A 22766-nucleotide genomic window follows, 5' to 3' on the forward strand; every position below is an offset into this window, starting at 1 on the left:
GCGTCGTTTTTTGCCAATAAGTGGCGATTTTTCTCACTTGAGCGCAAGAATTGATGCGCTAGAATGCGAATAATTCACTAAATCAGTCCTTGATTTGTCACATAACCTAGAAAAAAGATTGTATTGGATTGTATTGATTGTTTCTGTGCATTTTCGTCCCCCTTGATTCTGCCTGATGATCCATTAGGAGAGTAAATACGATCGTGTCTGCTTCTCTAACTTATATTTCACTCAATTAATCTTACTTTGTATGAAAATTAGGTGAATTAATTTGTAGCAATCGTGCAAGTAAAGACGTTTTGTGTGTCGAACAAGACTTCTTCCAGAAGCTCATGCAATTTGTAATTATTTTGTACAATTTCGTGTCTATTTCCTCACAGTTTGCTTACATAATTTATTCTGCATTTCACCTTGTTGAGCGCATCTTCTCGTGATTAACGACTTTTCCATGCAAAATCGTGCTTCTGAATCAATTCGCCGCAATGTAGGCAAAGTGATAGATTTCGCTCATTGATGCTTATAATGAAACATTTACTCTATTTTCAATTTCTGTACACAGAATTCATAATTTCAACCCACGAAGGAGTGAAAAACATGGTAAATCGCTTGTCCAGTGAATTATTTATTCAAGTATGATTTTTTTCTTCTTCCTTTTAACGAAAAGAGTACACAACAACTTTTATATACATACCATTTCTTTTTTATCTGCGTGTATAAAATACATGTATTTTAAGGTATCCACTCTCAATTTATCTTATCGCCTAGGAAAGAGCAATTCTTAAAGAAAAAAAAATTTCTAACTAGATAACACTTCTTACTTTCTTTCATTTTCTTTTTATACATTCAGGTACGATAATGTTGAAGTATAAATGGATTTTTTTGGGGGTGTTTGGGGTGGGGGGAGGAAAAAGGGAGGCTGAACGGTTTTTGTGGTTTTAAATCTGTGTTTGAGAGTTGAATTTGTCGAATCAATCGCGGAATTAAAGCTATTAGAGATTCATTTCTTAATATAAAAATTGGGAGAGGCGAGTTTTTCTTTCTTTTTTTATCCTTTCTGCAGTGAAATAAATTATTAATAAATACACTTTGTAGGCGCTTCTCGTTTTGTGAAAAAATATACATATTAGTTGGTTAATTAGCTCGTAATCCTAAGTGTTTTGTCGCATTGTACATTGTTGTGCGGCTTCACTGCGCCGCGTTGTCGGCCATGCAGTAGCCGGAGTAGGTCCGGATGTTGTCCTGGGCGTAGGACTTGCCCACGATCACGCCCACATCCGTGTGGTGACTGGGACAGCTGTGGCTGTGCGGACACTGGCACAGCGGATTCGTGTTGACCTCGTCCAGGAACTCGCGCCGCTTGCGCACCGTGAACAGCTTGCACGGCTCCTTTCGCTGGCACCGCAGGCGCTGCAAGCAGAAATTGCGTGAGGATTCAGGAAACAGACAGACAGACAGCCGGACTTACACTCTGCGGAGAGCAGGCGAAGAAGTACACGTATCCTTGCTCGTCCTTGCCGCTCAGCGGCTCCCTCTTGATCAGATAAGTCACTGAGTTCTTCGGGCAGCGACAGTGGATGATCTGCTGCGTGGCGTTGGCGCCCGAGATGGACTTGAGCGTCCAAGTGTAGTCCTTAAAGTACCTGCAAGTGAATTATTGACAAATTAATATGCTTAACAAGTCAGTATACTTAGATTAACTTCAGAAAACGCTTCGAAAACTCATTTAGACACTCCAAAATGATATTTTTGAGGTTATGTTTGACTTTCAAACAGTTTTTACACTTAAAATCCCGAAATTGTGCTCATTTTCGAGCGTCTTTGCTCAAATCCGTTGAGAAATGGAATTGCGCCCAGTTTAAATTCAAGTACTGATAATTTTGATTACAATTAAGTCACTAAAATCATCTGCAATCACTCACATAACCTAAAAAAGTGTACAGAATTGTTTTTCTACAGAGAATAATGATTAAATAAGCGAAAAGAGCTAAAAAATCTTTGTTGATTTCAAAACTTTCAAGCAAAAAATGCTGATTTCGCTGATTTAATGACAGCTGAGCATAAAAACCAAGAAAACTGTCAATTTTTGAGCAACTAAGGAAGTTTTAGGGCTCTTTTGAGACATTTTAAAGCATATTCATGCTCGTCATTATTAATTAAGCCATTGCCTTTCGATTTGAACCATTTAAACCGCATAATTAAGTGGAAATCCGACTTTGAAAGTCTGTGCTCAGTTCGTTGTGCTCAGTTCAACTGTATAGCAAAAGCAGTGGAATAACTCTGTAAGCTTCCGCTGAACTGGGCAGCATTTGCCAATTCACTCACCGACACACTGGCAGCTTGTGGATCGGGCTGCAGAGCTTGTAGTGTCTGGTCTTGTCCACGATCGTGTGGCCGTCCTCGCCGCCGATGGCGCTGGAGCAGCCGCCGATGGTGGCGAAGTCGCGATGCGCGGCGTGCCGAAGTCTCTTGCTCTCGTGCAGATCAGTCGCCGTGAGGTGGAAGTCCTTCTTGTGCGCGCCCTTGCTGCGATAGTAGTAGCCCTGGTCAGGCTCCTCCAGGCCGCCCAGCACGATGTCGTCCACGTGATACACGGCGCCGAGGCGGCGCAGCATCTCGCGCGTCGTCTTGCGCTCGATCGTGGGATCGTTGCTCAGCTTGCGCAGGAGTTTCTCCAGGAATTCGCTGTGCTGGTAGTTGATGTGCTGGCTGGGCAGCGCACTCACGTTGGGGCAGCGACACTGGCGCTCAATCCAGGGCATCTCGTAGAGATCGATCTTCGAGCACACGGCGTTTGGCGCGCAAACGGGAAGATCACTCTCGGAGGCCTGCATTGGATGTGCACATGGTCAGGCGCGAAACGCATTGCAAAGTGGGATGAATGGGAGGGAAGTTCATGATCTCAATCGCACTGACGTCAGAGAACTTTTCTTGACCTCTGCGAGTTGTAAAACTGTGTGGCGTGTCAATTAGTTGGAGTAAAAGGCATGAATTGTAGTGGGAATTCAGTCATATTCGCGGCACGTGATCATCGAAAATTCCATCTCTCAATCAAGTGACAGTGAATTCAAATCACGTATTGAGATTATTAAATTTGCGCACTCCCAGACAAACAATGTGTGTGCTTGTGTGGATTTTTGAGGAAGGAGAAAAGAATAAAAATCACTTCCCATTCGCTCCACTGAGCGCGCAAAAGTTTTTTTTTTAATTCAATAACATAATTAAATAGCAATTTAATGACATCATTTATTCATCGCAACTCGAGTGCGTGGAAGATTCTGAGAAGTTTGTACTACACAAGCTTGATGTTCTGACGAGCGTTTTTCCATGGAATCTATCATCGACTTAATTATGCTTCCACGAGAGTTTTTTTTTTCTCTCCTCAATCTCTATTGGCTCACCAATTGATTTTATTGTGAAGAACGCGCGCGCGTGAAACACTCAGAGCTTCTCAATGATTTTCTCTGGGCCTGAAACATTCCTCTGAAATGTTCTGAATTAATTTTTTTTCCAGCTGCGTTGGCAAAAGATGCGTCGACGAGGGAGCTTTATCGACACGTCAGTGCGTGGCAAAAAGCGCTCTTCGTTAATCAATTTTGATCAGTCAATATTGGAGAAAAAAAGGCTTTAGCATCACGACTCGAAGCATTTTCTTCAAGATGCTGCGAAGATTGCCACTTAATCAGAAGCTAAAGCACAGGAAATTGATTGATCGCGAGTGATTCTGGTTTTTTCTGAAGCGAAGGAATTGATCCTGGCCAGAGAGATTAGCATAATTGTGTATTGTTTTGCTCTTTTTTCGGGTTCAAATTGCAATGAAATGCATAAAAACGCCTCTTTTAGTAATATTGTCAGTTTTTCTCTTAATTTTGTGCTATTTAAAGGTATTTCGGAGGTGTTTTGAGGTGAATTTGAAGCGAAAATTGGCGATTTTCCCTTCGATTCACCAATTGAAAATTAAAACACGGAAAATAACCGATAAAAAGCGTCGAAAAAATTAATACGAGTCAATAGGAATTGGGCAGAGGCGCGCGAGAGGAGGAAAAGGTAAATAAGAGTTTAAAGGGAAGTTCATTTAGCCTAAAGGCGAAGCCCAAGAAATAGAAAGAAAAATGAAGAACAAGATTGCCGTATATAGTCAAAGAGTGAGTGAGATGGAAGTGTGTATAAAATTCCGTATAGGAATGAATGAGGCGAAACAAAAACGGAGAGAAGATTATTAAAGTGTTGTGTTGGTTGGGAAGGGAAGAAGAAGAAAAAAAAGAGCGGCAGGAGGTGAAGGAGAGGAAAAAAGAGCGACGAAAGAGGCAGAAGAGAACCTTTTTTAAATAGGTGAAAAGAGTAAATGTGCTGCTATGCAACCGGATGTCCGGTTGCCACATATGTATGGTTCTTATAGTAAATACAGCATGACAAAAAATCCCCACAGAGATTTTCTTCTCCGCCACCAGAGTTGCCGCCATCTCAGATGGCAGATCGACCGCTTAAGTATGGCACAAGGGGGAGATATTGTGGTCACAAGTGGTGTACAGTTCAGCAGAAGTCTTTAGAAGTGGAAGTGCTTGAGTGTTTGCAATATTAGACGCTTCAGAACTACTTTCTACGCTAAATAACCAGAGAAACATTGAGAATTTTTACACTATTTTCGTCAATAATAAATCTCATAGCTTTTCTAGGTTATGTAACTAACTTTAAGCATAATTTAGTGACTAAATAACATTGCGAAACACCATTTTATGGCAAATTAATTGAAATAATTCATATTCTTCAGCAAAGTTGAACGTTTGTGATCAAATATCAAACCATTGATTGATCATAACCTCAAAAATATTGTTTCAGGATACAAAATTGTCTCTTTTAAGGGTTGTTTGAATGATTTTCTACTCTAAAATAGCAAATTTCAGCTCATTGTCGATTACTCTTGCTTTTAAAAGATTCAAAACAAGTTTCTTTCAATGATTTTTTAGGTTATGTTACAGAGTGCATCCAAAACAGCGATTTAAAATTGAATCACATCAAAAAATCCGCTGGAAACTTCATACATTGTCTTAAAAACTGTTTTTCTGTAAGTTTTCAGGCTAATAAGAGTAAAAATGGTGTAGTTTTTGGGACAAAGACTTCTAAATTTGAGGTTATGGCACATTAGACGGTCAAAAAACTCCATGAAGTTGAGAAAAAGGGGAAATGCATGTTTTTAGCACTTCTGAAGGTGTGGAAACGTCTGTGATTCTGCACAGAAATTGTGGTGTACACAGTTTAGCCGCTTTATCTCCCCCTTGGTGTGGAATGATGTAGAAAAATTCAATTGCGCGCGCGCGCGAGACACTCAATTGGCGCTGAACTCCTCGCGCGAGGACATCGCGGACAATATATTGGGAGTCAATTGATTGATTTACCCCGACTTGGTACAGCACTCGCGGCTTGTTGATGCTATCTGGCGGCTGATTTGCTCTCGCGCCGGATTCGCTGCTGTTGTACTCGATGGCGAGATCCAATCGCTGATGCTTCACCAGATCCTCCACCTCGAGCACCTCCAGCGGCAGATGAATTGTCTCGAGGAGGCGAATCAGGCAAATTACCACAAATCCCGTTCCGGCAATTTGTAAGTACATTTTCTCAGCTCAGCTTTTCCCACTTCCTTTCAAGAACCACCCTTTTTCTGTCTTCAGAAGCTCAACTTGTGCTTTTCGGCTCTCTTTTTCCGCTCTCGCGCAACTCTCTTAAGCTTTTCTGTCGCGCTTTTTTGCTGGTGTGTGGCTTTTGCTCTCCTCCACTCTTTCTATACGTGATATAACATATTACAACGTTCGATTTCAATGCAAACAACTTAAAATTGCTTCTGGAACTCTTGTTTGTTTATTCACTCTTTTTCTACTTCTTCACTTATGTGCTAACACATCCATTTTTCTTCTCCTCTTTCGCGCTTTTCCCTCCGCGCTCTCCTCAATACAAGTATAAGATCGTGTGGAAAAGTGTGTCTTTCTGGAGGGATTTTCTCTGCACTTCTTTCACGCGCACTCCTGAAATTGCACTTTTCGCTGTCGCGCGGCGCGCTTTGTGGCCAAAAAAAAAGCCCAACAACAACACAAGACAATCTTCTTCTCACTACAGCATTCCCCGCACTTTGTGTGTTGCTGGAGGAAAAGACACGCAGTTTTCCACCCAGATCAAATCACGCGAATGGGGAAATCGAGGAAATTGTCGTTGGGCGACGCGAGTTGAAAGTCGAGGGAGCTCAATTCAACACTCATTGATCGACACAGGAATACTGAAATGCGCCTCCAATGAATCGGAATGTCTTGCCTCGTTGTTTGTCTCTCTTGCTCGGTTGTTTTTTTTTTCTCAATAGAGCTCCAGCCTTGCGTTTTCTTCACTATATACACCCGAGCGTATATATTGAAAGAAACTTGAATGAAAACCAACACACGCGCATTTCTGCCTTATGTAGTGTGGCTGGTGAATAGAGTGAGACGAGCTGGCGGTGAGCGAGATGGACAAATCAAGAGGCCAGATACTCTCTTAGATGCTCGGCCAAGAGTTGGGCATCAGGTCAAAATCGCCTTGGTCGAGCGTAGAGTTTTTGGGATTGCTTTTGAGGCACGAAAACATGCCTTAAGCAGCCAAAGAAGACAGTCAAGAGAATCCTTTTCACTGCGCGATGACGCTGCAAAAGAAGGCGGGGCGTTCTAATGGGCGTGGCTTCGACCAAACGCTATTTCTTGGTCTTCTGAGTCGTTGAAGGAATCAAAACATTTTTATTTAAGTCTCTAGTCGTTGAATAAAGGCATTTTTAAATGAATAGCTGAGTTTTTCAAAGTTACTAGCCAATTTTACTTAGAATTGAAGAAACAAATGATCAAAATTTTTAAAAAATAAACGGAAAAACAGATTTTTTTCCAAATAAAATTGCAAAAGCATCAAGAATTGAATATTTTTGGCAATATATAATTACAGAAATCAAATTATATTGAATATATTTGATTATTTTTTGCCAAAATGGTCGCCAGAGGGCAGCAAAGATGGAAAAATTGACGCATTTTCACATTCTTTTACTCTTTGTGAGAGATTTGAACGCGAAAATAACGCTTTTCGCATAGAAAAAGCTCGAATTCATCATCAGCTGTTAAGCTGATCATGTTTCAAAGGCATGTAGAAGTTCCGACTGTATTTCCCAAAAGCAAATTTGCCCTTGTGGAAAGAAAAATGGCCTTTTACTTATTGTTTTAGGAGTTGGAATCAAAAAATGATTGAAAATTGTATGAAATAATTGAAATTTAAATGAAAATCACGATAATAATCACAAAGTTAAAGGTCTGAAATCACGAGTTTCTTTAGATGACTTGAATAAAATTTAAATTTCTTAAAGATTCATTTGAAATTCCGGTGAAAACTTCTCCTGAAAAGCCTAATTTTCGTTGGTGTTTCTGTTCGAGTCATAATTTTTGTTTGTTATCATTTTAATACTGACAATAAACCTTGAATTTAGATTCACTGCCTCATCTGCTAATCTTGTCTCTTAATATTCTAATGACGCTCACGAGGACGCTCGTAAAGTTCTGCCAGCCAGAGATAAAAAGGTTGTTTTGTGAAGAGTGTCAAAATGTATGGACAAATTGATTTGGTGAATATTGGGGAATTAAGTCCATCGCTGTGCGACAGTGTTAAGTCCACAATGATTGATAGGCGGCGTTATCAGTGGACGATGGAGGAAACAAGGTATGGATTGTTGGGAGTTTTTTGCCCCCAAACGCGGATGGGAAATCGATGGATTGACGCGCGAGAGAGTGTTTGTCATTTGCTCATGTACATAAATCTACCCGTTCCAATTGCACATAGGCAGCGATTATGTATTTCTACGCGGTAGAAAATTTGTATCGTGTGTAAAAGATGCGGACAAAATTGTGTTTTTCATTCATAAAAACAGCCCGAAGGCGCAACCATTGAGAAAAGGTGGATTTTTCTCCTTCTCGCGCGCACAGCATTTCGCGATGTGATGCAGAGGAAGGTGATCTCGTATGCCCATTATTGGGGAAGTCAACGCAATCTTCCAGCCATATATATATAATGTGGACCCGCTGCTGTTGTGCGCGCTCAAAGAAGTCCAAGAAGATGTGTGAACGCGACTAGCGGTGTCTCACTCTGTTGGCCGTTGAGTAAGAAAAACGCATGGAGACTGGCGAGATTGAGCTCAACATTGAGAGGCTGATGAATGAAATTATAGGTGCTTCCATTGGAGATTGCTTTCAGTTCATTGATGAGACGCTGAGCGTTTCTTTTGGGCGAGAGAGAACTCGTAGTGCTTGTTTTTTTTTCTCCTCTTCTTCTTCCACCGCCGCCGATTCCTCTTGTCCTCCCAGCATCTTCACATCTTCTCCTCTCGCGCGCTCTCGAGACAATCAAATTTATTTGTGTATTTGAATTAATTCAAGCGCGCCGTTGGCAATATTTTACACATAAAGGAAGGAAGAGAGAGAAGAAAAGCCGGCGATCCTCACTTGTATGGCTGTTTTTGTCCTTTGCGCCCAACATCTTCCAGCGTCTCACGCACAATGCCGCCCGTCCGCGCGTCCCAGCGAAGCCACGTGAAGCGGAAATAGGAGTTTAAGTGCCCCCAGAGAGAGAGAGAGAGAGCCAAGGGTGAGAGCGAGAGAGGCGGTGAAAAGAGACTTAAACGCTTCCTGAGAATTGTGTTTGTTTGACTTTTCTTCCGGTCTGTCCTATTCTTCGTGGCTCTTTTTGCCCTCAAACCTCTCTCTCTCTTGGCTTTATTGAAAAGTCTCAGCGCGCTCTTGTGTTATTGCCTTTCAAACACACAAATGCAATCTCGCTCAACTTCTTTCTTGCCACATTTTATACTCTCTGTGCAATTTCATTGAATGTCGCACATCCCGTGCATGGGCGTAGCGACCACAGTTGCACAAGAGCGTGAGAACTGCGGCCAAAGACACAGTAAACTCCTTAAACAAGACGTCTTGACTGGGTTTTAATGCCTTGACGTAGAAATTCTCCCGTTTAAATGTCCTAATCTGAAATTATTGTTCATTTTTTAGTGAAATTGCTCGTTTGCGTTCAATAAAATGAGTAATTCTGCGCCAAAGTTCAACATAACCTCAATTTCTTACCTAAAATCGGCATTTTTGAGCTAAAAAGGTTTCTACGATTCAAAAATTGGACAAAGAAGTATTCAAAAACCGTGAATAAAAGCAGAAAGTCATGAAATATTGCCTGAAAACCTCAGTGATAAAATTGTTTAGTTAGATTTTGGTTAGATTTCAGTCGTTTTTGAGTTATATTGAAGAATCTCTGATTTTAGTCTCGTTATTTTAATTAATATACCTAAAGTCTAATACTGAAAAGGTTTCTTCAATATTGAGTTATTTATTGTCTTATTTTAGGACATGAGAGATCGATTAAATTGGTTAATCTTAAACCCGTACACCACTTCCAAACACTTCCGAATTTGCCTGACACTTCAAGAGCTTAAATTTTAAAGACTGTTTCCAAATTATATGGAATTTATCAAGTTTCCATTCAAAATTTCTATAAGAATCGACTTAAAAACACATTTTAGGCGGTCATTTCCGACCATAACCTCAAAAATATTACAAATAGATCTTCAAAAAATTCCGTTTTGAAGCATTCTAGATCACAAAATAATCTCAATTTCTAAATTGACATTTTTCAATTCCACATAACTATTTTTGAGGTTATGCTCGAGTTCAATACAATTTGCGTGTGTTTCTTGGCGTCACAGGTTCAGAAAAGGACTTTTTATTGCATGTAAATGTCTAATTCTGCCAATGACTGGCGATCTTTCGGACTTGAGTGTAAGAATTGATCTCAAATCTGTCCGTAATTCGTAACATAACCTAAAAAAAAATGTTTTTATTATTGATTTTGCTTGAAAACCCAAGGAAATCCAAACAATCAAGATAGTGTGGCGGTAAAATAAGGTCTCAGGAAAGGAATATTCTAAGCTTTTGAACACTTCCACTTCTTAAGTACTTCTGCTGAGCTGTACAACACTTCTGACTCTATTATCTCCAGTGTTGGGCGAATTTTTTACATTTTTACTTTTACACAATTCTTTACATGGTAAAATATGTTTTCTTTACACACAATTTTTTTTTACATGTAAAGAAAAAATGTAAAATATGAAAATTGGGCTCAATTTTTCGAATCGAACAATATTCGTTAATATCGGGGAATTTAATTCCGGCGTTTTTTTCCATGAAGCCCAAAATCATTAGAAGAGTTTTGTGAATTTTACACCCTCATTTAGGCAATTAAGACGAAAATGTGCAGACAGATTTCTCGGTTATATATGGTTCTTTTTGTCCATGTGAATATGATCTCTGAAGAGCCGTTTTTAGTTCGGAATTGGCCATCGAAGCATATCCTGCGGGTATTCTCTAATAGAAAAAGGTATATTAGGCACCCATAGAAGCCAAAACCTTCATTAGTTTATTGATTGCACCAAATCTTAATGAATTTTCGTTTTTCGGAGTATGTTTTTGAGCAGTAATAGCCTACAATGCTGAGTTTAACGGCATGGCATGGGCATAATATGCAACATTATGAATTGCTTGGACACTTAGAGAATATCTAAACGCAATTTGGCCCATTTTCCTGCAATGCATAAGAAATTAATGATTTTCTGAACCCTATAATAAGAAATTGTCTAAAAATCATACTTTTTAAAAGCAAACTTCCGTAATTTTAACACCTACATAAGTGTTCTTGAACGATCAACTCGGGCTCGTATTCTACAGTTTATCAAAACCTGTGGACCGGATTGGAACATCAGTTGTTGAATTATTAACTTACCTTACTCAATTATGACAACAATTTGAAGATTTTCCTGAGTTTTCACAGTTTTAAAGTATTTTCTGCAATTTCACGGGACGTTTTAGTAGTTTTTAAACTTCAGAAAAGAATTTTTTAACATTGTACATTTTACTTTATATTTTATATTTTACTTTACATTTTACATTTTTTACACATTCTTTACGTGTAAAATGTAAAGAGGTATTTTTTACCATGTAAAGGCACAACACTGATGATCTCCCCCTTGATCTAGACAATAAGATTGGATAAAACTGAGATATTTGCCAGCAAACCTCCAGAATTTCCTCCTTGGCTACGCCCTTGTGTTCGTGAGTCGGTTGCAATAGACAGGATGAATTTTAATCCATTCCTCATGTGTGTGCCTTTTCGCTGCAGTGATTTTGCCCGTTGGCGCACACAATTGGAGTGCTTTCGTCTCACATCTCGGCGATTTCCTCTTGAACCCTGACACACAACTGATGGGCGCAAACACGGAGAGGAAGTGTTGATTCTCCTGCATAAATCAGGCGCAACTTTCTCGCTCTTCTCTCACTCTCGCGTCAGAGCAAAGTGGGATTTTCCTCACTGTCACATCAAATATTGACCGTCAGTGCCTCAATAAACGACTCCCAATATTTGCCAAAACAGATGAATTTTTATCATTCTTCGCGACGTTTTTGCCTTCCTAAAAGCCTCGGAACGGAATGGATGGAATATTTGTTTGATTTCGGTGCGAAAAAGCAACCGAAAAAAAAGAGTTGCGCGCTGAGGTAGAAGAAAAAAAAAGCCGCAGAAATATTTTCTCGGAATGGAATCTAAGCCCTGGGAGGTTTAATTAAAATTCGTCAGAAAAGTTTTATATGCATAAATAAGCTGATGAGGTTTGCTTTAGAGAGAGAGAGATAGAAGAAAAAAAGAAGAGTTTTGTTGTGTGTTCCAATTCGTGAAAAGATTCCACAGGGAAGTTCTGGATCCAAAAGTGGCCGTAAAAATTCCTCTCTTTCTCCCATCTGTTCATCGGGTGAAAGATGTATGCAAATAAGAGGCCGTAAAAATTTATTGCTGAGGATTCTACAACACTTCTTCCCGCCCACTCGCGCGCGCGCCTACTTCTGCGCCTGATCCTCTTCCTCCGACTGCACCTTCTCGCCGTCCATCAGCGCGCTCTGCTTCTCCACTTCCGGCACGGCCAGCGAGCGCCCCTTCAGCGTCACGTGGATGTACAGCGTGAAGAGCAGCACGCACAGCTGCGTGGCCATCGTGAGCCAGAAGATGCCCGCCGGGTGCGTGTCGATCGTGGCGTTGTACACTTGCGTGTACAGCACGCCGCTGAACAGCGGCACGGCGTTGTCGAACACGGACAGCAGCGCGAACACCTTGCCGCGCTCCGCCAGCGGCACGACCTTCGACGTCATGGAGCGCAGCACGGGCGCCACGACGGGCCCCAGACTGGACACGGCGCCGCCCACGTACAGCACCCACGGCACCTCGGCGAAGGCGAAGAAGAAGCGCGCCGTCGCGTGAGCGCAAGCGCCCACCATCACGATGGCCTGCAAAGTCAGCGAATCACGGATCAAACATTGCCTAGATTGAGCTTGAGATGCTCAAAATGGACTCAAGATGGACTCAAGATCAAAGCAAGCTGCATTAATGTGACTAACTTCACGCGCTTTAAGGAAATACACACGATTTTCAAGTGTTTTCTTCACTTTTTCAAGGAACTTTATCGCAAATAAGACCCAAAAAGTGCTAAAAAGACAATTCCGATCGTGTTTATCGGAATCCACGGATTAAACTTCAATTCTACAGGTGAATTTATCGCTTTTCTTTCAGAAAAACTAGCAAAATCAGCTTGAGATACTCAAGAAGGGCTCGAGATCAAAGTAAGCCTCATTAATATGACTAACTTCATGCCTATTAAGGAAATACACACGATTTTCAGGTGTTTTCCTCAATTTCTCAAGGAGTTTCATTGCCAATAACACCAAAAGACACGCTAAAAAGACAATTTTGATCGTCCTTATCGGAATCTAGCTTTTGAGAACTTGAAAAATGGCCGCTTAAGAAACAGTGAAGTGAAGTTAGCCGACTTTCGGGTGATAAAATGCCCCATTTAACCTATAAATGCTGCCCCACGCCATGTTTTGCATCCATATTTCGACGTTTAATAAGAATTAGAGGAAAATTTTGGGTCAAATTGACTATAAAGTGAAGATTGCTCTTGAAAACTGTTCAGATAAGATAAAAATCGCCTTTTGGTAACGAATATTTGCAGCTTGTTTATCACTTTGCTGTGCAGATCATTCATTTGCAATGAGGAATAAATGAGTGAATCTCACCGTGTCGGGCCAGCCGAAGACTTTGCTCATGAGCGGGATTCCGGCCAGCATCATGATGACGTAGGCGGTGGACTGGAAGGTCTTGAAGTTGCTGTACGTCACGGTGTTCCAGTTGAACTTGAGCTGCGTGTACAGGTACATCATGGGCTTCTCATCGCGCTGGAACGTGTACAGCGCCATGGCGACCATGAAGATCCACAGGTAGACGTGTCGCTTCATCTCACGTCGCCTGCCCAGCGTCCGCAGCGAGTCCACCACGTGCGTGCGGTCGAAGAAGTCGCACAGCACGCCCGTGACGCCGACCTCGCGCAGAGAGCGCTGCGTGGACGTCGTCTGCCACTGGGGCGAGAGAGGAGAGTGATTGTGAGTCAGTTGGCGGGCATTTTTGCCACGGATTCGCCACTTACTTTCAAGTGAATTAGTGAGTAAATTATCGCCGCCAGGAGACACGAAGCGTTTATCATGAACATGACAGAGTAATTGCGGTTCACGACGTTGCTGAACAAATAAGACCCTTCAAGAGAGAGAGAGAGAGACGACACAAATTGAGATTCCTCCGCTGCAGGCGCGCAACAATGTATTGTTCTAGGTCGCGCCGATAAGCCACTCGAGAGAGACTCGAAAGAGTGTCTGAGGAAGTGCCGATTGGAAAATGATCGGCCGAATCTTATCGCACTAATTCCCAATTGACGCTACCACATGAGGAGACTTTTATGGCGAGCTGGAGTGGCTGGGCAATCTATGCGATAAGAATCTCCGGCGGTAATTGGGAATTAATTGCAAATTGTTATTTATGACTCACCCAGAGCCACGCCGGTCGGCATCGTGCTGAGGTAGCAAACATCCAGGATCGTGATGCGGATCGTGCGTGAGTTCACCGTTGAGGTGTCCGAGATGTAGGCGAAGGCGGACGCGAAGATGGCGACGTCGGCGCCCGTGAGGGCGCTGGGAATGGTGGCGGAATACACGACTGTCTGCAGAGGCCAGTCTGAGGACGCCAAGGCGCAAGATTAACAATCTGTACACTTTAGCTACTTTCTAGACTTCTTGCATCGGCTCTAAACCCTTTAAATTTACAAAGATCCCTAAAATAACCTCACTTTTCTAGATAGATTTCAACGAATCTTGTAAAAGAGGTTGAAAATAGGCCATAATTAGATGAGAAAATACCGAAAATACAATTAAAAGCATAAATTTCAATAATTTGTGAGGTTATGGTTGAAAAAAAAACAAGATTTGAATTCGTTTAACTTGTTTTTAATCCCTCAAATTGCTAATTTAGAGCTTAAAATTGGTTGATTGAAGAGCAAAATTGCAGAAAAACTAATCGAAAAGATCTTATCTAGTCTCTAAATTCTCTAAATGAATTTTTTGAGGTTATGTTTTACGAATTACACTTAAAAACCAGGGTTTTTTTTTTACACATACACTTCTGAAATCATGAATTCTCGCTTACTTAGTGGCAATTTTTGCGTGATTAACTCAAGATTTAATGTTTTTAGAGGTTATGTCGATGTCATAACCTATAAAAACATTAGAATCGAGATTTTAGTTGATTTTTCTAAGCAAACTAAGAGCAAAGCCAGCAAAGAGATCAAAACAGTTTGTTAATTTGTGAAGAAAGAAGAGAAATTTCATCTGCTGAGTTGTACACCACTTCTGACCAATTGTTTCCCCCTTGATTCGCCCTCCAAAAGACGCTCACCTTTGTAGGAATTGACGATGATCATGACGGACCAGTAGAACTTGCCCACCAAGCCCAGGATCAGCGGCAGTTTGCGGCCCCTGCGATCCGACCAGGAGCCGAGGAAGAGCGCCAGGATGATGGGGAAGATGTGGCCGAGGACGTTGTTCCACTGGTGGAAGTTCGAGACGGTGATTTGCACCTCCTTCTTGATGTCCTGGTGGATTTCGAGATTATCGCAGATTTCGGCGGGATAGTTGTGATCCACGGTGCAGGCCTTGTGCAGGTAGAAGGCCTGCTCAATCACGGAGGTGAGCATGAAGGCCATCATGTACAGGAACATCGTGGGCTCCACTGTGATCTTCTGGTACCATTTCTCCGTTCGCACCGGCGGAATGTTCTGGTGATTTTGGAGGGAAATTTTGGGGTGGAAAAATTCCTCGCATAACCTCAAACATGACACGCGCTAATCTTATGCAAAGCCCAAAAATCTTATCAAAAACACTATCAGCTCGTAAATAGTGAGGAGAATAAACAATGACGAGCACAATTGTGGGTGAAATGCTAGTGGATAAGGCTGAAGAAGGGGGTTTAATGCCGGAGACTTACCTCTGTCTTCTCAAGCTGATTATCCATGGCTTTGGGGGGCTTCGGTTATTATGTAATGTTGGACACTTGAGGCGAAATCACTGGCTCAGAGATTACAATCTCAATTGAGGCACTATTTTTGCAGTTAAATCAGCATTTTGTCAGCATAAACAAACAGAATAAATAAATACCGCACGCTCCAAAAATACAACAAACACTCTTCGCGTGTGTTGACGTTTTGTGGTGTCCGGAACAAGAGGCGCTCTCTGGGGTCAGCGAGGCGAAGATGTTGGGCTTCTTTTGAACGCGGAATTCGTTAATTGAAGATCTGCGCGGCGGGAAAATCCGTCCGTTTCTGCTCGCGGAGACACTCAAAGTGCGGATTGTGACGAGAGAAGCGCGAGCTGAATGAGAAGATTCACTCCTTATCGCATATTTCACCAATAAGAACAAACAATTTAATCTCTAAATTGCTAATTTATTTCCCCTCCATTGTGTGATAAAGATTAAATATTCTCATGGAAGATACTTGGGCTTCTGTTACAAAGTATTATCACGAAAATAAACCGAATGAGACAATATTGACACTCACTTTTATACATTTATAGAGTAAAATTTTTCCTTGGTAATCTCTTCTCTCAATTGACATGTTCTTTCTTTCTCTTTCCTTTTCTTTACGAAAATACGTGTGATATTTTTTGATTAGTCCAACAGTTTTTTTTTTCTTCTTGCCTATATTTTACTCACACATTTGATTATGCGACACATTTTTTTACTCTTTTGTGCAGTGGTTAAAATGATTCTATATGAGTGAATTTCCCTGTTTTGCAATTACATCTTGGAAGGGTTTTTTTTCATTATATTTTTCTGGGGAAGGCTGAACAACGACAACAACAAATCTTTTCGTCAATTCTTTTTGGAAGAGAAATGGTCCCACTTTTCCACTGATGCTTTTTCTGGGATTTTTCCTTCACGCTGTGCAGCGAATTTTTCCATATACAGTTTCTCAGAATTCATCACACACTTGACATTCTTTTCACAGACATATTGGAGCTTCATCTGTCCATAAATTGATAAAGTCTCCCGGTGAATGCGACTTCCTCGAGAGCGCAGAGCCACTCTTGCACACAGAACGCAAAATGCTCCAGCTCACCGTCGAGTGTGTACTTGTGGAGCAAACATTCTGCTTCATTCACTTTTTTCCCCATCCATTCACTCTCTCTCTCTCTCTCGTCTTTATGAAACAATAAGAAGCTTGACTTTATACAGCAGAAACACGATTAATTCACTGGCGGAATCAGATGGTCTTTCCATTAAGGCTTCTCTTCAAGCGAGCTCAACAAGCCTCAAATGTGGGCAGAAAATTGATTTTTCCCAGCTTTTTGCTGAGCGAAAAATCCCTTTTATTATTTCTATGTTGACGTTTGAAATATTAAAACACGAATTCAATTCGCACGGCTCAAAATACAGATGATTTCTTCTGATAAAAGCAATAAAAGAATTGATTTTGTATAGGAAAGTTGCGTGTGACTCACACGCAACTACATATTGATTAATCTCGGGAAAAGACGCTCATTTTATGAGTAAAATAAGCGGTTTTCGATTCATAAACTCTTATAAAAAGGAATTGTTTGAGAATTTAATCATTTTGAGCTGGAAAAATACAATATTTTCGCGGTTTTCTCCATTTTTCCGCCACAGAATGAGACAAATATGCATCAATTTGAAGCACAATTAATCATCAGAATGATTTTCTGTGTATTTTTGGCTAAATTCGGAAGGAAATATAAGGAAAATTTAAAGAAAAAATGAAGAAGATAGCAAATTTTGATTTATTTCAAGCAAAAACCGCAAAAACCAAGGCAAAAACCCATTGAAATTGTGACAAATTTGACCTTTTTGCCATAGAAAATAATCAAAAACATTTCTATTGATCATTTTCCAACATTCAATCCCAAATTTCCCAATAATCGCTCTTCAATTCGGTGCAAAAGAGCCTCATTTTGCTAATTAAGACAAATCCTGGCTGAAGGGAAAATGAAAGAAGCTTAAGGGAAATGTGGAAAAACCACAAACTATCTGCGAAAGTGCGCAGAAAATCAGAAAGATGAAATTTCAATCTAATTGCCTTCGCATTTTGCCAAAGAGCCTTCACTCACTGGAATTACCTGCGATAAATCCTTGCCAGCCTCAGTGTTATTGTGTGCCAGAGAGACAATTAAGCTAATCAATGTGTGCCGGTGGCGCCGGAGGACGCGCAATGCACTCCACCGCCGCCGGCGGCCAGAGTTTTGAGCTACACAATGATACACAATGTGGTAAATATTACACAAAACTTGCACACAGACGCACTGAATTCCATAATACTTGGGTTTTCTCTTATCCTAGCGACTATAACAGCTAAAATATACAGACTTTTGGGCGATGCGACAAATTGGGAATTTATTGGCATCGCCATTGATATGAATATCACCACGGAATTTCCTGCGCTCTTCTCTCAATCTCTCTCTCTCCAGAGCCTTAATTTCGACAATTGGTGATGTCTTCCAAGACCACTTTAACACTATTGACATCAATGAATGGCAATAAATTGAGACTCTTGCTGGTGCTCATCGTGTCGCCGCGCGTCTTCTCCGCCGCAATTGGATACATTGAGTGTGAGTTCTTCAGCACCTTCGGCGCGTCGCTTCGCGCCTCCGTGACGTTGATCACGGTCTCGGAGGACGTGGACAGGCAGTTGTCCTGCGGCACGATGTTCTCCTCATTGTGACGCGGCGGAATCTTCACGGCGCCCAGATTGGCCAGTCCAATGTCGCTCTTCAGCAGCTTCTCCAGACTCTCAATCGAGTCCTGCATGGCGCTCTTCTCCACCCTCTGCCGGTGTCCCTTGAAGTCCGCCGCGGTCTTCAGCACCTTCGACTCCGCGGCATTGCCAGAGTCGCTGCTCGGCTGAATCCCACTGATGCAGCTGCCCGTGGACACGCTGGGACTCAGCGAGATGCTGAAGTATGGCACAATGTCGTTCTGTCGACAGAGACTCTTGCGGCGCAGCGCCGTCGGGTTGTCTCCCGTCTGTGCTGGCGCCTTGTCCGCCTTCTCCACATCCTCAGACGTGGTCGTGCTGGAGCTCTGCTGCTGCTTGATGCCCTCGGGCGTGGCGAAGGTCACCAGATCCGCCCTGGCCGAGCCCACGAGGAAGTACGTCACCATCGAGCCCTTCCCCTTCACATTCACGCTGCCGCGACACTCCAGCGGATAGCCGCGCGGCTGCAGGATCTGGTACACCTCCTGCGTCACCTGGATGTGATCCAGCAGTCCCGTGGAGTCCATCCGACTCGCCACGTTCACGGCGTTGCCCCAGATGTCGTACTGCGGCTTGCGCGCCCCAATCACGCCCGCCACCACGGGCCCAATGTTGATGCCGATGCGCATGCGGAAGTTGTTGAAGCTGTGCTCGTTCACCTCGTTGATCTGCTCCAGCAGCCGCAGCGCGTAGTCCGCCATGGCCGTCACGTGGCGATAGTTCACCATGTCGCACGTGTTGGCCGTCAGCCCTGACGCCGCCATGTACGTCGCGCCGGTGCTCTTGATCTTCTCAATGTACCTGCAAAAGAAGTCTTCAGCGATTGCGCAGCCTTTTGCCGCCAAAAGGAGAGATTTTGTGGGCGAAATGGCGCTTTTTCACGCAATTCTAACTGACAATTCTCAGATTTTCTCTTGGATTTTCTCAAATCAAGCCAAATTGCTCTCAATTCAACCCTCTCAAGTTAATAAAAAATGTTATTGGCTCAAAAACAACGCAATTTCTTTTGATTTCACCCCTAAATTTCTCACTTTCCGGTGTTATTACACCGGAATTGCTGTATTTTCAACACAATATTGAATTTTTAGCTTTTTCGGTGGTTAAAAATGCGAATAAATCCACTGAATGAATAGATTTATTGCAAGTTTACCGTAGAAAATGTTGCATTTCTGCGTTAAAAGTCTCTTTTTAGCACAGATTTAGTGCTTAAGTTATCTTCAAACCAATAATTCTTGCGCCTAAACTCAAATTAAGACCACTTATAAGCCAAAAACTATGTTTTTAACCCAGAAAATACCGTCTAGCTTGGCTTTTGCAAGATTTTAAGCAAGATTATTCAATATTTCTTAGAGTTTTGAAGGATTTCTGGTCGCAAAGGAAGTCAAGAAGTGTGATTTTTCTGTCTGCGAGTCTGAGACTTTCTGCATTTCTTCCACTTTATCTTCCCCATTGATTAAAAGCCGTGCTTTGTCACCTGAATCTCTCCTCGCCGAGCAACTCATCGAAGTCCGCGATGATCTCATTGAGCAGCCTGAGACACTCGACGCCCTCGTTGTTGGCCTCGAGCTCCACGTAGAATTCCGAGAAGTTGGGAATGGACGCGAACAGGACGCACACGCTCTCGCACTGCTCGTGATACAGCTCCTGAAGCGAGAAGAAGAGGAGGAAGAGGGAAAAGGGATGTTAATGGCGAGAATTGCAGCGACGGCGGCGAGTCAAATTACATCAATATTCTTGTCACGACTGAGAAAGTGTTCCGCCACGTGAACGGGAAGGATGTTGGCCAGGAGTTTTCTGTTGTACGCCTGCAGGTGCTCCATGTCCTCCTTCTCCTCCGTCGCCTGCAGCTTCCACAGGAAGTCCAGCCTGTACGTGGCCTCGACTTGGTGGCTGTGGAAAATCAGCGCCACCACGAAGATCACGATGAAGAGCGAATCCTCGATGGACGAGGAGATGTTCAGGCCCAGAATCTCCTCCAGCTGAACACTCTGCGAGAAGCTGGTGACAATGTAGATCAGCGCCAGTGACACGAGCAGAAACATCTTGAGCACAATCTTGAGAATCTGGTGAACTGCACAAGTCACCATTGAGATTATCGTGAGGAGGAGAAATGTCTGCAAAAGCCAACAGCAATGAGTGGAGATTACTCAAACGCCGGCAGAAGGATTGAGACTCACATTAGTTATGGTTGTGGCTCCGCAATCCGTCTTGATGTCCTTCGAGATTGTCTCGTTCAGGCAGATAAATTCGTCCTTTACAATAATCTGCGGGGGTGGGCGGGAAAAAAAGCGGGAAAGAGAAGGGAAATTCCACGCAAATTAATATACTTGTTGCTCAAATGGCGGAGGGGAAAATTTCGGGCGAAGCACTAAATTCAAATGAGAAGGAAGTTGAGGAGATAAAAGGATATAAAATTAAATTGGCACAGATAATTTGACGAAAAGCTGTTTCTGCTTGCATAAGCAAATTTTATACACTTGAATGTCAGAAACATTCGCGCGCTTTTGTGAGATTGAGTTTCACTTTATTTAGAGGCGAACGACTTGTGGTGATTTTATGTGGTTTTCGAATTCAATTTTACTATTTAAAATTGAGGTCAAAAGTTTGTCTTTTCGCTAGAAAAATGCAAAAGGGAAAATCATTGGAGGGTTTTTGATGGACTTGAGCAAATATTTGGATAGAAATTCATTCAATTTATGGACTGAAAAAATTCAAAATTTGAATTTAAACTCAAGAAATCAAAAAATAAGATTGAAAAAAAAAAAATATAAATTGAGAATGTTAAAATAAAATGATTCCTAAAATAAGGAAATCATTAAATTTCTGGGCGGAAAGATTAAAAAAAATTGAATATATATTCAAAATAGATTAAATAAATCAAAAATACAGTTTAAAATCAAGAAATGCCATTAAAAATAAAATATAAATTCATAAATGAGGAATATTAAAAGATATTTATTTTAAAAAAATTAGGAAATGATTCAATTTATGAGCGGAATAAATTCAAAATTTGAATTAGAAACAAGTTTAAAATTGAAAAATATCATTAGAAAAAATATATAAATTCATAAATTAAGAATATTGAAAGAAAATGATTCCCGAAATAAGAAAATCATTCAATTTAGGGTCAAGAAAAATTTAAAAATTTAATATAAACACAAAATTGAATTAATTAACTAAAAATACAGTTGAAATCGAAAAAAAACTCTCCAAAAATGAGGAAATCATTCAATTGATTGGCGAAAAAATTCAAAAACTGAATATAAACAAGTTTAAAATTGAAAAATACCATCAAAAAATCAAAAATAAATTCATAAATTAGGAATATAATAAGAAAATGATCCCAGAAGTCGAGAAATAAGACAAAATCCAGAAATTCTTTGACTTTTCTCTGAAATTTCACCAATTATTCGCCCCTTTGCATGACTTTCCACAGAATAAATTGCATTTTAAATAGATTTGTCACGACAAATGAACTTTTTGAAGAGCTGGAAAAAGGCAAAAGTCTGCAAGTGCAGATTAATCTGATTGCATGAAAAGACTCTGAAATGCTTTGGGCTAAACTGTCGTTTGATATAAATCGCTCTCTAGATGGAAATTTTACAAGTCCTTTGGCGAAAGACACTTCAATTCTTGAGTGTCTTTTGAGTGTTTTCTCAGTGCGAAATTTTCCCTCCGTGCGCATAATAGATAAACAAAAATCAATTGAGGAGAAGAGAAAATCGGTTGAGTGGTTTGGGGGGGATGGAAAAAAGGGGGTTTTCAATGATACTCACAACGGTGGAATAAGCCAAACACTTGACGATGAAAACCACAAGGAAAGACAGAATCTGTGCAATGACTCGTTGCTTGTGAATTCGCCGGGATAACAACTTTAAACGTACTAGACACCATTTGTAGTCTTTGGCCACGACAGCACCACAAAGTAGAAGCAGGAAACTCCATAAAAAGCTCATCACAATGTAATTGTATATGTTTCTGCCGAGAGAAAACCGAGAAAACAGAGAGAAAGATGAGCGTCAGATGGAAAGATTTCACACCCAAAACTGAAATGCGACTCACAAAGGAAAGATCAACCATTGGATGAGAATCATTCCAGAAAACATTATCACAGTGCAGTAGAAGTAAATGTTGAGCATTCGATCTGGTTCTTTGGCGTACTTCTGCTCAATTTCCGCCTTCTTGAACGTCAGCAGGACATGTTTGCAGTGCTCAGAGCGCAGCCGATCGATGCTCCGCGCGTCGATGGCGCGCATCAGATAGTCATTCACCTCGTCCTCGGGATCCTTGATCTCGTGCACGTCGGCGAAGCCCAGGCGATCGTACTTGGACGACGTGTTCTTCTGCGAGCCGTGGCCCATCATGCGCAGCTCCTTCGAGATGTTGCCGTTCATGGAGAACGAGTGATTTGGCCGCTTGTGCTGCGGAAGAGGGACAAAAGGCGCCGCAATTCAGCCTCATTTGCCGTCCTTTCGCTCCGCAATTGGCAACACCAAGGGGCCAGTCACTCGCAACTTGAGACCATTAA

General features: G+C 41.6%; 3 protein-coding genes across 3 annotated transcripts in view; all 3 read right to left on the reverse strand.

Annotated features, from left to right (window-relative positions):
- Positions 1 to 602: 602 nt before the first annotated feature.
- LOC132265237 (protein giant-lens) lies at positions 603 to 5609 on the reverse strand. The gene is made up of 4 exons (XM_059765815.1): positions 5394 to 5609; positions 2323 to 2825; positions 1466 to 1640; positions 603 to 1407 (listed from the first exon to the last, which is right to left on the reverse strand). The coding sequence occupies exons 1-4, from the start codon at positions 5607 to 5609 to the stop codon at positions 1186 to 1188; spliced, it is 1116 nt and encodes a 371-aa protein (XP_059621798.1). The 3' UTR covers positions 603 to 1185.
- A 5355-nt stretch (positions 5610 to 10964) lies between these two features.
- Positions 10965 to 15990, reverse strand: LOC132265088 (probable peptidoglycan muropeptide transporter SLC46). Its single transcript, XM_059765557.1, has 6 exons — positions 15457 to 15990; positions 14869 to 15247; positions 13966 to 14151; positions 13571 to 13677; positions 13164 to 13502; positions 10965 to 12374 (listed from the first exon to the last, which is right to left on the reverse strand). Exons 1-6 carry the CDS (start codon positions 15481 to 15483, stop codon positions 11931 to 11933), a joined length of 1482 nt encoding a protein of 493 aa, XP_059621540.1. The 5' UTR covers positions 15484 to 15990; the 3' UTR covers positions 10965 to 11930.
- A 106-nt stretch (positions 15991 to 16096) lies between these two features.
- The window catches only part of LOC132265238 (adenylate cyclase type 6), a 59068-nt gene continuing 52398 nt past the window's right edge, over positions 16097 to 22766 (reverse strand). Inside the window, exons 9-14 of the mRNA XM_059765816.1 lie at positions 22301 to 22659; positions 22015 to 22216; positions 20416 to 20502; positions 19963 to 20352; positions 19713 to 19882; positions 16097 to 19039 (exon numbers count right to left, since the gene is read on the reverse strand). Of these exons, the coding sequence (XP_059621799.1) occupies positions 17956 to 19039; positions 19713 to 19882; positions 19963 to 20352; positions 20416 to 20502; positions 22015 to 22216; positions 22301 to 22659 (2292 nt within the window). The 3' untranslated portion in view covers positions 16097 to 17955. The remainder of the gene's footprint in view (positions 19040 to 19712; positions 19883 to 19962; positions 20353 to 20415; positions 20503 to 22014; positions 22217 to 22300; positions 22660 to 22766) is intronic.

Source organism: Phlebotomus argentipes, unplaced genomic scaffold, assembly GCF_947086385.1.
Source record: "Phlebotomus argentipes unplaced genomic scaffold, Phlebotomus argentipes genome assembly contig_2, whole genome shotgun sequence".
Taxonomy (NCBI): Eukaryota; Metazoa; Arthropoda; class Insecta; order Diptera; family Psychodidae; genus Phlebotomus; species Phlebotomus argentipes.

Bases quoted from the DNA above. Each gene is read 5' to 3' on its own strand.
- LOC132265088 (XM_059765557.1), bottom strand. From the start codon at position 15,483: ATGGATAATCAGCTTGAGAAGACAGAG. The intron at 13,678-13,965 runs GTGAGTCATAAA...TCTCTCTTGAAG, and splicing joins GCCGACCGGCGTGGCTCTGG to GGTCTTATTTGTTCAGCAAC. The intron at 12,375-13,163 runs GTGAGATTCACT...CTGACTTTGCAG, and splicing joins TCTTCGGCTGGCCCGACACG to GCCATCGTGATGGTGGGCGC.
- LOC132265237 (XM_059765815.1), bottom strand. From the start codon at position 5,609: ATGTACTTACAAATTGCCGGAACGGGATTTGTGGTAATTTGCCTGATT. The intron at 1,641-2,322 runs GTGAGTGAATTG...ATTCACTTGCAG, and splicing joins CACAAGCTGCCAGTGTGTCG to GTACTTTAAGGACTACACTT. The intron at 1,408-1,465 runs GTAAGTCCGGCT...TTCTGCTTGCAG, and splicing joins TCGCCTGCTCTCCGCAGAGT to CGCCTGCGGTGCCAGCGAAA.